Source organism: Astatotilapia calliptera, chromosome 23, assembly GCF_900246225.1.
Source record: "Astatotilapia calliptera chromosome 23, fAstCal1.2, whole genome shotgun sequence".
NCBI classification, from domain to species: Eukaryota; Metazoa; Chordata; class Actinopteri; order Cichliformes; family Cichlidae; genus Astatotilapia; species Astatotilapia calliptera.
Window position 1 is genome coordinate 1,484,934 of NC_039323.1, and position 14,928 is coordinate 1,499,861.

Below are 14,928 nucleotides of genomic sequence, written 5' to 3' on the forward strand. Positions count from 1 at the left end.
AAACTTGCATTAAAATATTCATATTTAAAAAACTATAGAAGTAATAAACACCAAAAGTCATAGCAACTCATTCCAGCTCCAGCCGCACACAATGATATATCATATGTGAACCTTGTCTCAAAACTGTGGGGCGAGTTAAGGTCCAAAATTTCAGGCGGAAAAAGAATAATAATAATAATAATAATAATAAATCCGAGCAATAGTAATAAGTGTGCCTTCGCATAGGCACACTTAATAATAAAGGTCCTAATAAGCCCAGCGGAGCTGTTAAAAAACAAGTTGTTGGTTTGCTTGGACTTTTATTTTGGAAATTTTAATATTATTCCTGCATTTGCGTAAAATTAGAGCCTTTACTTTGGTCATTTGCTGCTTAACCTCGATATTGTTAAAATGCAAAAAACTGCTGCAGCAAATAACAATAAAAATGATTCTTTATTTCTGCTTGTTCCAGGAAGCAGAAGCATGGAGACTCTTAGGCTGACCTGTGAATGCTGCTGACTGAGGAACCATTATCTGGGTCAGAGATAGGTTAATACAGCCAGAGAGACAGAATGAGAGAGGAGGGGTAATCACACGCTGCTTGGACAGCAACCTGCATTTCATTAACTTCTCCTGCAGTTCAACTCACTTTTCCAACAAGCAGCTCTCATTTTCCTCCTGCTCTTTGTTTAAATGGTGAATGACTGGTTCTTATACGCCGCTTTGTCTGCTTTCTGTCTCACGTCCACAGCACGTTGAATGCATCGTGAGCAACTCGGGGTTCAGCAACTTGCTCAAGGACACTTGGGATGCAGACCGGAGAACCCAGGGAACCACCAGCCTTGTGATTAGCAGATGACCTGCTCTATATGCTGAACCACAGCCACCCGAAACAGGTCAGAATAACTAATCATTTGGGCCTGCTCTGATGTGAACCGGTGTTTGGTGTCCTCCCAAACCTACAAGGTTCTTTTCAAAGCCACCTACTCTCTGTAGCAGGCCAACAAGACCTGCAGCCCCCTCTTTTTCCCTTTTCTTTGCTGTTTCCTGCTCCGTTCACATGGTAGTATTTCTTGTTTGTGTGCAAACATACATTTTCCTGCATCCGGCTGGTTTGTGGAACAACCTGTTTCAAAAAAAGAATAACTAATCATTAATAAATGAAGCCAGTTTCTTCTCATTTAACTTCCTGTTTTCTTCATTTTCTTCAATGTATTTGAATAAAACTCTTTTTCAAACTGAAAATAGAAGTAAAGCTAACATCTGTTTATCATTGTTTGCACGTAGATGGCAGCTTAGTGGCCTGCTTTCCATTACATCCTCATGCTCGTCAATCCAAAAGTAGAATGACACAATTTCTTTGTCGACATAAACAATGTTTTCAGGGTATATTACTACAACCCTGAGTATTTCTTTTTCTACACAAGAGTGGAACCCGCCCGACAAAGATTTTTCCTCTTTATGCTATTCGATGTCACATCGATGCCTCGTGGGAAAGCAAAAACTTTGCTTCGACATCCAAACTCGCAGTAATCCCTCAACAGGCACAGAAGCATACGAACCAATGCTCCACTTAATGCTCGTGAGAAAGTCAGACTGCCTTGAGGTCAAGAGTGCAGCGTCACATCAGAAGATGTGGCTGGACAGTTCATCTGTGTGGGGCTAATGAAGCTGAAAGAGACAGGTGTTGGTTGGTTTAGGTTTCAGCGGCGTTGTCTTTACTGTGGTGGTGTTTTCAAACACCTTTTGTTCTTTCTCAGCTTCCAGAAAGTGACAGGGTGAAATCCTATCAGCCTAAAACAGCATTTCTTCATTTCTTTTTGTTGTGTATTTAATCCACGATGATGAAAGTGTTGTTGTCCAACAGACTGGATTCTAGCGCTTTGCAGCAGGATGGCTGTGAGAGGTCAGGGACCCCTTTCAGAGGGAGAAAGCTCAGTCGAGGCAAGTGTCTTATGTAAAGTCAGCACGCAATTTATCTCCATCTCTGCTTTAAACACACACACACACACACACACACACACACACACACACACACACACACACACACAGCTCTGTAATTTCTTGCTCCCTCCTCCTGTGTGTGGAAGATAAGCAGGAGATGTTGATGTTTTCATGCACAGCTTTAACCGACCTCGGAGCTGCTGAGGACTCACTGACTCACTGTTGTAACCCTGATGTGACTCATGTCACATGCCACACTGAGACGAATGACACCGAAATGACTGTTTTCTTCTGTTATTCGTTATTCATAGTCCTTCACTGACAGACAATAACATGCAATTTTTGTTTTTTTTAAAGGCACTACTGAGCTCTACCAACAGGCACCAACCTGCCAATTATAAAGCAGAGGTAGGCAGATTGATCTAAATATTGATAGTATCAATACCAACGCTGGTATTAGTATATGGGCGTACTAGCGTGATGGGATCGATACTTTCTATCCTCTAAGTTTAGTTCGCAGCCCACTCAGTTTTATTAAATGATTCTTTTTTTCTCGTTTAATGAGAAAAAAGACCTCAGACTTGCACTATGAAAAATGTCTGTTTTATTTATAGGTGACATCACATCTAAACAACAGAACTGAACCCAAACAGCAGTTTAAGTTTCAAAATTTGTAGCGTTTTCTTTCATTATTGTAGAAAGTAAAAATCACGATGGTTGGTGGTCATTTAAATATGTTGATGATGATTTCTCTCATCAAACCGTGCCACCGCGCTCTCCTCTATAAGCTGCCTTTGTAAGGAAAGAGCGTTGGTAACAGCAACGCTCTGAGAAAAATCAAGACATTCAAAGTTGGTTCAGCTTCATGGTAACGAGGTCCAAAGTGATTTATACCACGTCTGTTTGCTGCTCTCGCCATCAGTCTGCCAGAAACACCCCATCATTACGAGCTGGGACAATCTTCCCGGTCAGCCTTGGCCGGCCGTTGACCCAGCAAGTCTGCAGTTTCATTAACGGCCTCCAGGGGAAGCACGGTCTGCTGTTAGATAACATCACTTCACTCAGAGCTGGAGCTCAGGACCTTCTGGTACCAGAATACCAGAATATATTATGGCTTCCATCTCATGTTACACAGTACACACATTCCCCGCTTCACTCCCTGAAATACACACAGGCAGGCCTGCTCTGAAACGCGACTACCGCTGGCCATGTCTGAACTCAGCACAGAGTAAATAAACAGTGTGAATTATGCAAAAATGCTAAGAAGTAAATGAGGATACAGCTGATAGGAGTCTTTACATATTTACATGCAATATGTGATTATAGAAGACAGGTTAAAGCATTGATTTGTGATTAGTTCCAGAGCTCGTTCAAAGATGGAAGTATTGTTTTTAAATGAAGTTAAGGTGATATTGCTTAACATTGATTTTTCTAAATTTGCCAGCTGAATAGTAACCATGAAATTTCTGAGACGACCTCTTGTAATCGACTTGATTTAATATAATCTCCGCCGATTATTGTCTCGAGAGTAAGTGAAGTAAATAAATACCTGAATAGAAAGTATTGATTTTCAGAAGCTCCTTCTCACAGGTCTGGAAAAACCTCTCCTCAAACTTAGCGTAGTATCTCTTCACCGTGTCTTCATCTGTGACTGTTAAAAGAAAGAAAGAAACGATGGTTATTAGCAGTGGTGAGTGTGTTTACTGCAGCATTCAGCTAAATTAGCAGGTTATCATTTGTGGGACTCCCACTCCACTCGTGTACACAAATCCACAGCTGCCAAAGCAATTAGAGCAAAAATGTGAAAAATGTAACAACTTTGTGTTTTGTTTGTTTCAGTGTTACTACAGTGGACTAAAGGGACATGTAATAGCTGCCATCTATGTTTATCAGTGACTGGGTGATTTAGCCAACTGGCTAATCCTCCAAAAACAGCACGTACCCTTTAAGGGTTCATCAGCGACGAGGCAAACAGACGTCCATTCAGAGCTACAATTAGATCAGCAGCTTCCTCCTGTCTCTCCACTGTCTGACAAAACCCTGCATGTCTTTTTCAGGACCAGCCAATTCAATCAGCATTGATGCTCCGTCTCAAATGATCCTCTGCCTCATTCACAGCAGGCTATCCAACACCTGACACAGCTTAAATGCAGCCGAAGGCCAGTTACTGCACACGCACACACGTGCGCTCACTTCTGCAGTGCATGTTCTAAACACTGCTTTAAATTCATCATCAGCTCGTTACTGCAATGATGTTCAAATCCTCAGACAGCCTTTATTCATCAGGGGTCACCTCAGCGGGTAGCACTGCATGTTTGATTTGACAGCTGTTTTTATGCTGGATGCCCTTCCTGACATGACCCCAAAGGAATTATTATCTCTCCCAGGAATGAAGCAGGAAACTATGGAGCTCCTCAGTGTGACAATAATAATAATAAACAGTTTCCTAAAAGATCGGAAACATTCAGAGAGTCGTACTTGTTCCATAAATATTTGACTGAGCTCAACTCTGTCTGTCATGTTCAAAACAGCAAAATGAAAAAGGTCATTTCAAGTGGAACAAAGAGAAATGTAGGTTTGCTGGATAAAGCAGCTCTTCTGTCAGATCCACCGGTTACACAGCTCTGTAAACACAAGCTAATATATAAAGTAAGCTAGGCTGCAGGTGGCATGTGGACAGGCTTTCTATTGGCTACAGTAATAACAAAGAAAGCCGCGGGCAGCAGCCTGTCGATATCACCACTCCACACACACACACACACACACACACACACACACACACACACACACACACACACACACACACACACACACACACACACACAGCAGTGTATGAGACTGTGAAGGTGAAACAATCTTCGACAGAAGTTTTAAAGTCCAACCGTTTTACAAGAAAAATAAATGGAAAACCTGCACAGAACCACACAGAGATAATCAATGGATAGGCTGATTAAAAGGTTATTCGACAGGTGAAAATATGAATAGCTGTAAAATTACAAATCCTCTGAAACACCAGAGAGGAACACCTGCTGACAAAATAGCGTCCATGTTAGCAAAAACGTCGCGTGTAAAAGAAGTTCTAACTCAAAACCTCCAAACCAGATCATCATAACATCATAACAAGGCAACACGTGAACAAAGAACTGCATCCGGTTTATTTATGAATGAATATGCAGATTTCATGCACTGTAGTTTGCAGGGGAGGAGAAAGTGGCCAGATTATGGTACAGACTGAGGTACAGTAAGTATAATTGCAAAATAAGACAATATTTATGTTACAGAGGAAGCTAAGTATGAACAGTGGAGACCAGAAGAATAGAAAACATCGACTAAATCTACTAAAGAACAAATGAAAGGTGGACAGAAGAAGAGTGACTTAAAGAGAAGCAGATGGTTTCCAGTCTGTCTCATCACTCAGGTCCAGTTGCAGCTCAGGTACCTCAGCACCTGCAGGCTGATGGGGTCACTGACTGGATGGATGGATGCTGACCAATCGGCTGGCTAGTATTAGCAGCTTAGCTGAACGACTGAGTACCTTGCTGGCCAGCGTGCTATGGCACAATGACTAATGATCCAACTCACTCCTTCACTCAGACCTGCAGGCGAGCAGCGAACTGAGCTGTAATGTAATTCAAAGTAAAAGGTTGGCCTGCTAATGAACACTTTGCATGGAAGAGCACTAAAGGATAGAGACACAGTAAAGCAGTTAGTGACCCGTGAATCATTCAGCATGATTACCAAATATAACCAAATATATATAAAACCATTCAATCATGAAAAATTCAAAACCTTTTCTTAAAAATAAACTCCAACAAGACCTTTTTATGTAAACCAGCAGTTTGTACAGAAGACTTCAAACTGGTGTCACTTAAGAGACAAAATATTTTGCCATGTTTTTAAAAAAATACAAATACATTTGATGTCGACCTTCCTGTGGTGCTCAGTAAAGGGCAGGTGAATGTCAGGAACATTACCTGTGATTCTGATGAATGAAAGAATAACATTTGTTTCTTTAATCAGCGTGTTGAGCACTAAATCACATGTTCAGAGACATTTTGGGTGAATTAAGCCCACATACACTGTGAAATGTTCTCCACCCTGGATTCTGACTAACAGAGCGAGCGTGGTGGTGGGAGAGGAGCTGTGCTGCAAGAAAGTGTAGATGTGAGGGCAGCTCTCAGGTAGGAGATGGGCTATGAAATGACCTTTGCTTTCTGCTCACCTAGCACACAGAGACGCTCTTTATGCTGATGCATTTTGTGTGAGGTGTTGTGATGTGTAGGAACAAAGGCAACAGCAGGAGCAGGGTTCATCTTTGATTGCGTCCTCACAGCTGTGGCTTCACTAACAGGCTCGCCGCTGCTGCAGGGATCCTGGCACCTAGCTCCTCTCAAACCCACACTCCATCTTTATTAGCATACATGAGTACTGTTTACACCTCACAGTTACATTTCACGTGCTTCACGTGTCACTGCTGAAGAAACGCAATGAAACCTAATTATGGGAACATTTGAAAGTCATACAACGACTGCGGCGCGTTGCGCATCTTTGATTTAATCAGTGCTGTCAGTGTTCATGTTAACGACGTGTCTCTGTCAGCGACACAGTGGGTTCTCTCATTATCTCGAGTCTGGACGGTTCATAGCTGAGATGGCTTCACAAGCTTTCACTACACTACACGAATAAGAAGCTTCACGAAAGTTTAAAGTAAGAAATAAAAAGTGTTATCAAACTTCTTTAGGTAAGTTGTGCTCCAATGATATGCATGTATTCATCAATTAAGCATCATTCTGCCTGTTTTATAATTTCCTGTTTTTGTGGAGATGGCATCGGCCCTCTGTGACTCACCTGCAGGACAGGTGCACCCCTCTCCACGCCGTCTTACAGCGGGCGCCACAATGTCCACTGTAATCCTGGATGTCCTGGTTATTTGTTTCTTGCGTGTTTGTGTTTGTGTCCCGCTGATCACTGTGTGCATTACTTCTGTCCACACACCTCAGGTCTCAGCAATAAACACTACTGTCTTCTGTTTTTGTAGCACCGAACGGGACCTTCAGAGGATTTGTGAGGACATTCAGTCAGTAATTAAGACGTTTATACACCCGACCAATCACCACAGAAAATTTACAGCAGCTGTGCTTCTCATTTTGCTCACGGCTACATGACGACTATTTTTCTAGGCTGTAATTTATCCAAAGCTGGAGAAAAATCAATATATGGTTTGATTAGATTTACGAACATTTAACAGCTGTAAAACACGAGCGCTGACTCGGTGCTCTCAGCGGCAATGAGGCCCAAATTTATTTTTCTCAACCTTGAGTGAAAATGCACAGAAAACAAACAATAAACCTCAACAACAGACAGTGCCGTGCAAAAGTCTTGAGCCAACCACCATGTTTTTTTACTATATTTTGCTTCCAAGGGGTCAGACTTTTTTTAAAAGGCTTTCTGACGCAGTCCAAAGTTTTTGTTTCAGCCGAGCACTGAGCACTTCAGTCCTGAACCTGACCGTTTTCTGAGGAATATTTATTTCTTTAAGATACAAACCTATGTAGCAGCTGACAGACAACTTAGCAAAGAAATTAAATTGTATCTTTTGAGACTTTTTAAGTAACATAAGTAACAATCTGTCAAAAAACTGGATTTGAAAATCAGTGGCAACAAGTTTTATGGAGTGATGAAGGCAAATGTTTTTGGTTCAGATCACTGTGTACAGAGGAAGTCAGGAGAACGGTCCAACACTGGGTGTAAACCACAGTGGAGCCTGTGTCACGGTTTGGGGATCTTTCCCAAACTGATGGAATTATGCACGGCCATGACAACGATCCCGAACACACCATGAGGCAGTAAAAGCAAACCTGCACAGGAAACACTAAATTAAACACTCTCAGTCATGGATTGGTCTCCACAGAGCCCAAACCACAACATTACTGAAGCGGTGTGGGATCATCATAGGATGGAACAAAAGGCAGCGAACATCCAAAGAAGAGCTTTGAATGTCCTTCAAGAAGAAAGCTTCCCTAACAGAGTTCAGGCTGTGTTGAAGAATAAAGGTGGTCATATGAAAATGTGACTTTCACTGTTTTTGGCCTGCACACTGTATCTCCACGTATGTTTGCACAGTGCAATAAATCGCTGCACATACTTTCCATTTTCAAGAGATTAAAGTGTGTTGATCACACAATGTAAGAAGGAATTTTTAAAAACAGTGGCTTTGTTTGTCCTTATTTTGGACTTGGTCAACTTCTTTAAAGAAAATACACAGGAAAGCCTAAAAAACAGGCAATTTGTATAAAATGTTCCCAGGTTTTCAGAACCAAAGGTCTTGATTTTAAATATTTTCCCAGTCTGTAGTTTAAAAAAAACAATCATATGTGTATATAATCAATTTCTAATCAGAGAACATGAAGCAACCCAAGCACATTTTGTGTTGCTGTCTCAGCCACTGTCAACAGCTTTACCAGGAAGCAGCCAGAGGAACGACTGAGTTTCTGCGTTCATGAGACAGACGTTGATACAACATGTCATTAGAACAGGAGATCCAGTCCAGCATGTTGTGTTGATTCACTGGCTTCACGCTTTCAGACAAAGAATTGCGCTGGTAGCTAGAAAAACAACTCTTGACCTGCAGTATTCCCCGGGCGGTGTACAGAAGGCAGCCCCCCCCCCCTCGCCGCTAACCCCTTCTTCTGTGGACTGTATAAATAAATGATGAGACAGCTTCCCCACAACCCTACCACACTCACCCCTGAAACACTTCACACATGCATACACACACATACACGCACACACTCCCCACCCCCAACCTCTTATATTCCCATAGAGGCGTTCTATGACGCGACTCTGTACCGCCAGCATATAAATCCTTCATGGAGACCCTCTAACTCGCCGACCACGAGCAAGATTTGGAGACAAGAACAGGAATAGACCCGCACACCTCCCTACATCAACTCTTTATATATTTGTTGATTTAGTTTTTAGTTCAGACAATTTTTATTTTCCTTTACGCTGCCGCACGCTTCATGTAGACGACTGACCGGTGTTCGGTTTGTCAGGAGGATATCATCTCTCATTGTCTCCATAACTCCCCCAAAACAAACACACACGAACCTCTCCACACGCCAATTCCATGTCCTTCTTTGTAAGGTCCATTTATCCCATTTAACGACACCTCGCTGTGCAATATACACTATATTCTGATGGCATTACTGCCAGGGGAGCTGAAAAGGCCATTACATTATGATTGCCGCTGTATTAGCTCCACTTATCTCTTCCCTGCAAGCGCACAGGTGTAAATCCCGAACAAAGAGAAAGACAAACTGAGCTATAAAAGCGAAGAGACTCGACTTAACTCAGATCTGATATTAATCTAGAGAGACAAAAAGAGTGGGTTCACATAAACAACTTCAACATCCTCTGGTGCCAGGCTGTAAGGAGGAAACACAGCAGTAAAACCAGCCCGACACCCCCACCTCCCTTCCCCCATCGCGCCTTTTTTTCTCACTTATTCCCATTCAGCCCTGCAGCCACAATTAATTCTACCAATCATCTCTCTCATCGAGGCCAGGGGAGCATTAAGAATGCACACTCACCGGGCGAGACTGCCAGCGAGGGAGGACCGGAGGAAGGGTGAGGAACTGCAGCAGCTCCGAGTTTATTGTGTACTATTTATACTGCCAGACTGCAAGCAAAGCAGCTCCCTAAAAAAATAAAATAAAGCCTTGTACAGTAGAGAAACACACACTCGACACATTCTGCAAAGTGTTAATATCTTTGTCTTGGTGTGCGAGAGAAACAAATGAGGCACATGTGACGAGTAAATTACCAACAGCCAAGTGAATACTTGACGAGAGGGAGAGAGTGCAAGCAAGAGGCCAGATGGGGTGTGAGATGATCTTTGGACCCGAGAGAGAAGACAAAACATCCAGGCACACTGGAAAATGATGAGAAAATTATACTGGGCAGACGAGCAGAGACAGGCCAAGAAACACGGGTGTGAATGAACTCTAAAGGCAGGATTTTAAAGAAGGTAGGTTTAAAATTTGAATCTATCTTTAAGGTTCTTCTAAGTGTGTATGAAGTGTTTGATATCTTCAGGGTGGAAGCTGGAGCATCTTACAGCTCTGAAGCTGGAAGAGAGACACACACGATGGATAAACTCTGCATTTAATCAGATTACACAGGCTTGAATCAAATATCAACTATAACCACTTTATGAGGAAAGCAGCAGCAATAATTAGAATTATTAGAGTTGAGGAAAACAAATTTAAAACTGCCATTAAAGTATAAGTTTAAGTACGTCTGCAGTCAAACTCACTGTTGCATTTTGTAAATATGCAGCGATTCTCATTTCTTTGTCTTTAGCTGGGAAAATGGAAAATACCTGCAGCGATTTATTCAAACGTACGTGGAAACAGAAAATGAACCAAAAACAGAGTTTTGTATGATTCTAACAAGCCTGGATGTTTGCTGGCTTTTGTTCTGATATCTATCAGGATGATCCCACACTGCTTCGGTGATGTTGAGGTCTGGCGAGGCCAATCCATGACTGTGGCGTTCCCCTGTGTGTGTTTATCTAGCCAGGATTGTTTTTATTGCAACGGTAGTGTGTTCGTGATCATTGTCCCTTTACTTCATCCAGGCCTGACGACTGTAATAGTCTCTATTTTGGCATCAGCCGGGCTCTGCTCGCTCGTCTTCAGCTAGTTCAGAATGAGGCAGCCCGACTCTTGACAGGCGCTCGTAAGCACGACCATATTTCTCCAGTCTTGGCTCGTTTACACTGGCTTCCAGTACGTTGTAGAATTGATTTTAAGTCTCTAAATGGATTAGCTCCGTCATACCTCTCTGATCTTTTAACTAAAAATACTGCAAACAGATCTCTCTGGTCAGCTGATAAGTTGCTTCTAGTTGTCCCTGTCAGCAGGCTCCAGGGGAGACCGGGCCTTTGCGATTGCTGCGCCCGTCTGCTTCTTCATACTAGGATCTCTCCAACACTCGACATTTATAAATCCCGTCTGAAAACACATTTTTGCTCTGTAGCTTTTAATTGTGACTGAGTTTGTTTTATTCACTGTGTGTGTTTGTTCTACTTTTTACTTTTCTTACTGTGTACAGCACTTTGGTCAACATGTGTTGTTTTTAAATGTGCTCATAAATGGGGATGGGTACCGGTTCTGACATAAACGGTAGTAACCAGACCGAAAAGCAGCGCACATTTCAGTGCTTTATTTCGGTGCTTTTTTTTTACTGAGATGTCAGACACTTTGGATTCTAGCCAATCATTTTACGTTTCCGAGGATAGTAGGCGGGCCCAGGTACGTACGTTGTTTTAGAGCAGAGCTACAGATTAAAAATGCCCAAGGCGAAGCGGTCAAAAGTCTGGCTGTACTTCACAGCAAAAGATGCAAACTCAGCAGCAACAAGTGCTTTAAGCTGATACTGTGATGCTGTCAAAGGAGGTAACACCTCGAATCCGATGAAACACCTGGAGACGTATAGCATTTTGTTAAAAGCCGAGAAATGCGCCGTATTTGATAGCTTGCTGCGAGACCTCACACCGAGCGCATCTACTGCAGGTGTGGTGCCTGTTATCGGACCCGGAGTTAGCAACATCCCCCAAAAACATGAAGAGGAGAGTCCTGGCCCCTAGCCCTGCCAGTGTAGCAGAAATGATGAGGATGATGCAGCAGCAGCAGCCGTTCTTCTCTGCGTGAGTAGCTTAATGTTGTTCGTGTGTAATTTACGTTGAGTAGGCTAACCACGTTATTACATTAATGCATGTAAGGTGAACTAGCAAACATCATCATAGCTACATGCGGCTGTCTTCTTGTTTGATGGCAGATGCTCCCTTCACCCTGGCTAAAAAGGCTAAAATGACCAAAGAAAAAGTGGAAAACAGCTAAACATGAGAGATTTAGGACAAAGTTTGTGTTTTTTTCCATTGATTAAGCTTCCAGCCAAGAGTGATGCCATATATGCCCCATAGCTGCAGAAAAGGCTAACATTGTTATCTTTTTACAAAAAAAACAGCTGAACATGAGAAGTTTTTGGACAAAGTTTGTGTTCTCCATTCTTTAAGCACCGGCACCGTTTCAAAAGTACCGGTTTGGTACTGGTATCAGATAAAACCTACACGATACCCATCCCTACTCCCTATAAATAAATAAATTGATTGACTGATTGATTCTGAATGTATAATGCCATCACTTTTAAGCCACACCTCCACTGAGACCATTTCTGATGAGGCTTCAGTGACTAGTAGGTGATCAACTAAAGCAGGGGCGTCCAGGCCTCGAGGGCCGGTGTCATGCAGGTTTTAGATCTCACCCTGTGTCAACACACCTTATTCAAATGATTAGTTCATCACTAGGCCTCTGGAGAACATCAAGACATGTTGAGGAGGTCATTTAGCCCTTTGAATCAGCTGTGTTGGATCAAGGACACATCTAAAACCTGCAGGACACCGGGCCTCGAGGCCTGGGTTTGGCTAATAGCTGTTTGGGAATCACCGTGTTGTTGCAAAAACACAGTTGTATGCCTGTCAAATGTTGTTCTCTTACCAGTTTTCTTTAGATTCAGCTAAAGAAAAGGAGGATAGTAGTAAAATGCCCAAATAAACAATTTAAAAATGTGTTCTTTTGTAATTATCTATGTGTAGATACATCACTGGTTCATTGTTAAGCGTCTTAACAAACAACAAAAGCATTTGATTGAAAATGGTCAAGGAAACAGACTGGACTGAAAAAGTGAGCAAAAAAATTAGCCACTGTTCAAAGAGAAAAACTGAAAGATCCTCATAAACCCCGGAGAACTCATGCTCAAGACCACTTTAAAAAATGACAGGAAAGTCTGGCGTCTTGGGGCCAAAATACAAAGAAACAAGTCTTGATGCATTCTCAATCATCCAGGTAAGGAAATCTCTAAAAGTTTTGGAGACAAAGAAATAATGTGACTCAAGACTTTTAGTGCTGTAGCTTGTAGAGCTAGTGGTGTGTTGGATCTGTCCAAGGTCCTGATGCTGGAGAAGAAATGAGCTCAAAATGCCTCCGTTAAAAACAAACAAACAAGCCTGTCGTAGAAACAGAGCAGACAGAGTGGAAGGTTCAAGACAGAGAAACTTTTACTTGTCAATCAAACTGTGTAATTAGGAGAGTACAAAAGATGCAGAGAAGTTTGGCAGTGCAGCAATTACCCCAGTGAGTCCCTAAACAAGACAAAGATGCTACAACATGCTGATGGACGCACGCTAACAGGCAAAGTTTCTGAGAACAACATGAACTGGGTCACATTTGTTTTACAGGCTGAGTTTTGTCCATAATTTGTCCTTCATATATAAAAAAGAGAACTAACAAGAAACAATGCAACTAAACTCCTAATGCATGACATAAACCCTTCGCTTAAGGCATTCTTACATCCATTGTAAACTCAGATGTACAGAAGAAAAAGTATAAATGTGAACAGAAACATCTCGCTGTAGGTCAGTAAAGGAGGAAACATGGCTGAAAGCTAACTGGGAATAAGGAAGCAACATGAGGCATGACGGGACAGAGAGAGAAGAAATAGGAAAAATTACAGTCCACACAGAAAGCAGTGTGAGACCAGGGGGCTGATGGACAAGTTAATTAATGCCTGCCCTACTTTGTTAGAGGGCAGTAAATAAACTAAAAAAGCAAAGCATAAGAAAAGTCAGCGTGTGTGCGTCAGTCTGAGCAAACGTCTTTATCTCTTGCCTTTCTTCTCCTCTCTCCCTTCTTATTTTACTGAGCCGCTGCTGTGAAGTGTTATCTCTGACAGTCAGAGTGACACAAAGTTTGGCTCAGACCCCCCCTCTCTCCTCCCAGCATCGCGGGCCTTGAAGATCAGGATAGTTTCTCTGAGAGTTTCACTGACTGCATCTACCTACAGGTAGATAGAGAAAAGGCAAACTGATAGCAGCACAAATTAAGCTGTCTGATTTATCTCATTGGGCGAAATGCTCGGCTGGACTTTTCAGCTTCAGTCGCACTCGGACAGCCTTTGAGATCCAGAATAATATAAGAAAAAACAGCCTGTGTGTAAAATCTGCTCTCAGGATACTGTAAACTAAAAGGAAGCATACACCACTTTCTTTGATCAGTAATATCATTCTGCTGTCAGAGTCGTTTCTTAAGCCTGTGCTTGCTTTTTAATGCGATAGTCATTATTAATATCATATTTCTTTACACAGGCTCCCACAGCTGGAAAATGCAGATTGTATTCCTGGCAGCAGTTCGTAGTTTAATAAAGGAGCAGGAATTAGTATCAATGTCTTAGTATGCAGAGTCACGCAGCAGATCAGTCACACAAAACTGAAGCAAATCTAATCTCACATCAGATCTGATTTCATGGAACCAGTCGCTGCAGAGTCGGTCTCTACGGTAAGGACGACTTCCCTGAGAGTCTCAGAGTTTTGTTATAATTTTTACTAAAGATTTCCTCTTAAATGCATTATGATGTCACTAGAATCACGATTTTGTGGGCACCATTATCACTCTGTGGTTTTCTCTCTGTTGGAAAGACCACGTTACACACACAGCATGCAAAAAACGAAAGTTTCTGCAGGACTGAAGTCTGCGCTGCTGTTTACAATAAGTGCAAATATTTCAGCTACATTTCATCTATTTATCTGAATGAACTTGTTCCCAGTGCAAAGGTGCTGAATTTGTATTACTTGTAACACAATTTTCTTTTAATGACAAATGGTCCAGAACACTGGTACTAAACTTCTGTCCATTTAACTGGTACAAAGAAAATGTACCAGTTAATACGATGAATACGAAGCCTTGCAGGTTATTCGGAAAATAAAAACTTTTTTTTACTAGTCCCAGGTTTTTACTGGGACTTTCTCCATTATCAACCATTTGGGAACCAGCATCTAATTAGTGCCCTACACATCTGTTGTTCTGTGGATTAAAGGATGTTGTCGCCATCTCACTTGCAACATCTGGTCTCTGCATGCTAATATTTGCCAATAGCATTTAGCAT

General features: G+C 42.0%; 1 protein-coding gene across 1 annotated transcript in view; it reads right to left on the reverse strand.

Moving 5' to 3' along the window:
- Positions 1–14,928, reverse strand: part of xpr1a (xenotropic and polytropic retrovirus receptor 1a) — a 75,343-nt gene that overhangs the window by 22,231 nt on the left and 38,184 nt on the right. Inside the window, exon 3 of the mRNA XM_026160222.1 lies at positions 3,473–3,574. Coding sequence (XP_026016007.1) covers positions 3,473–3,574 — 102 coding nt within the window. The remainder of the gene's footprint in view (positions 1–3,472; positions 3,575–14,928) is intronic.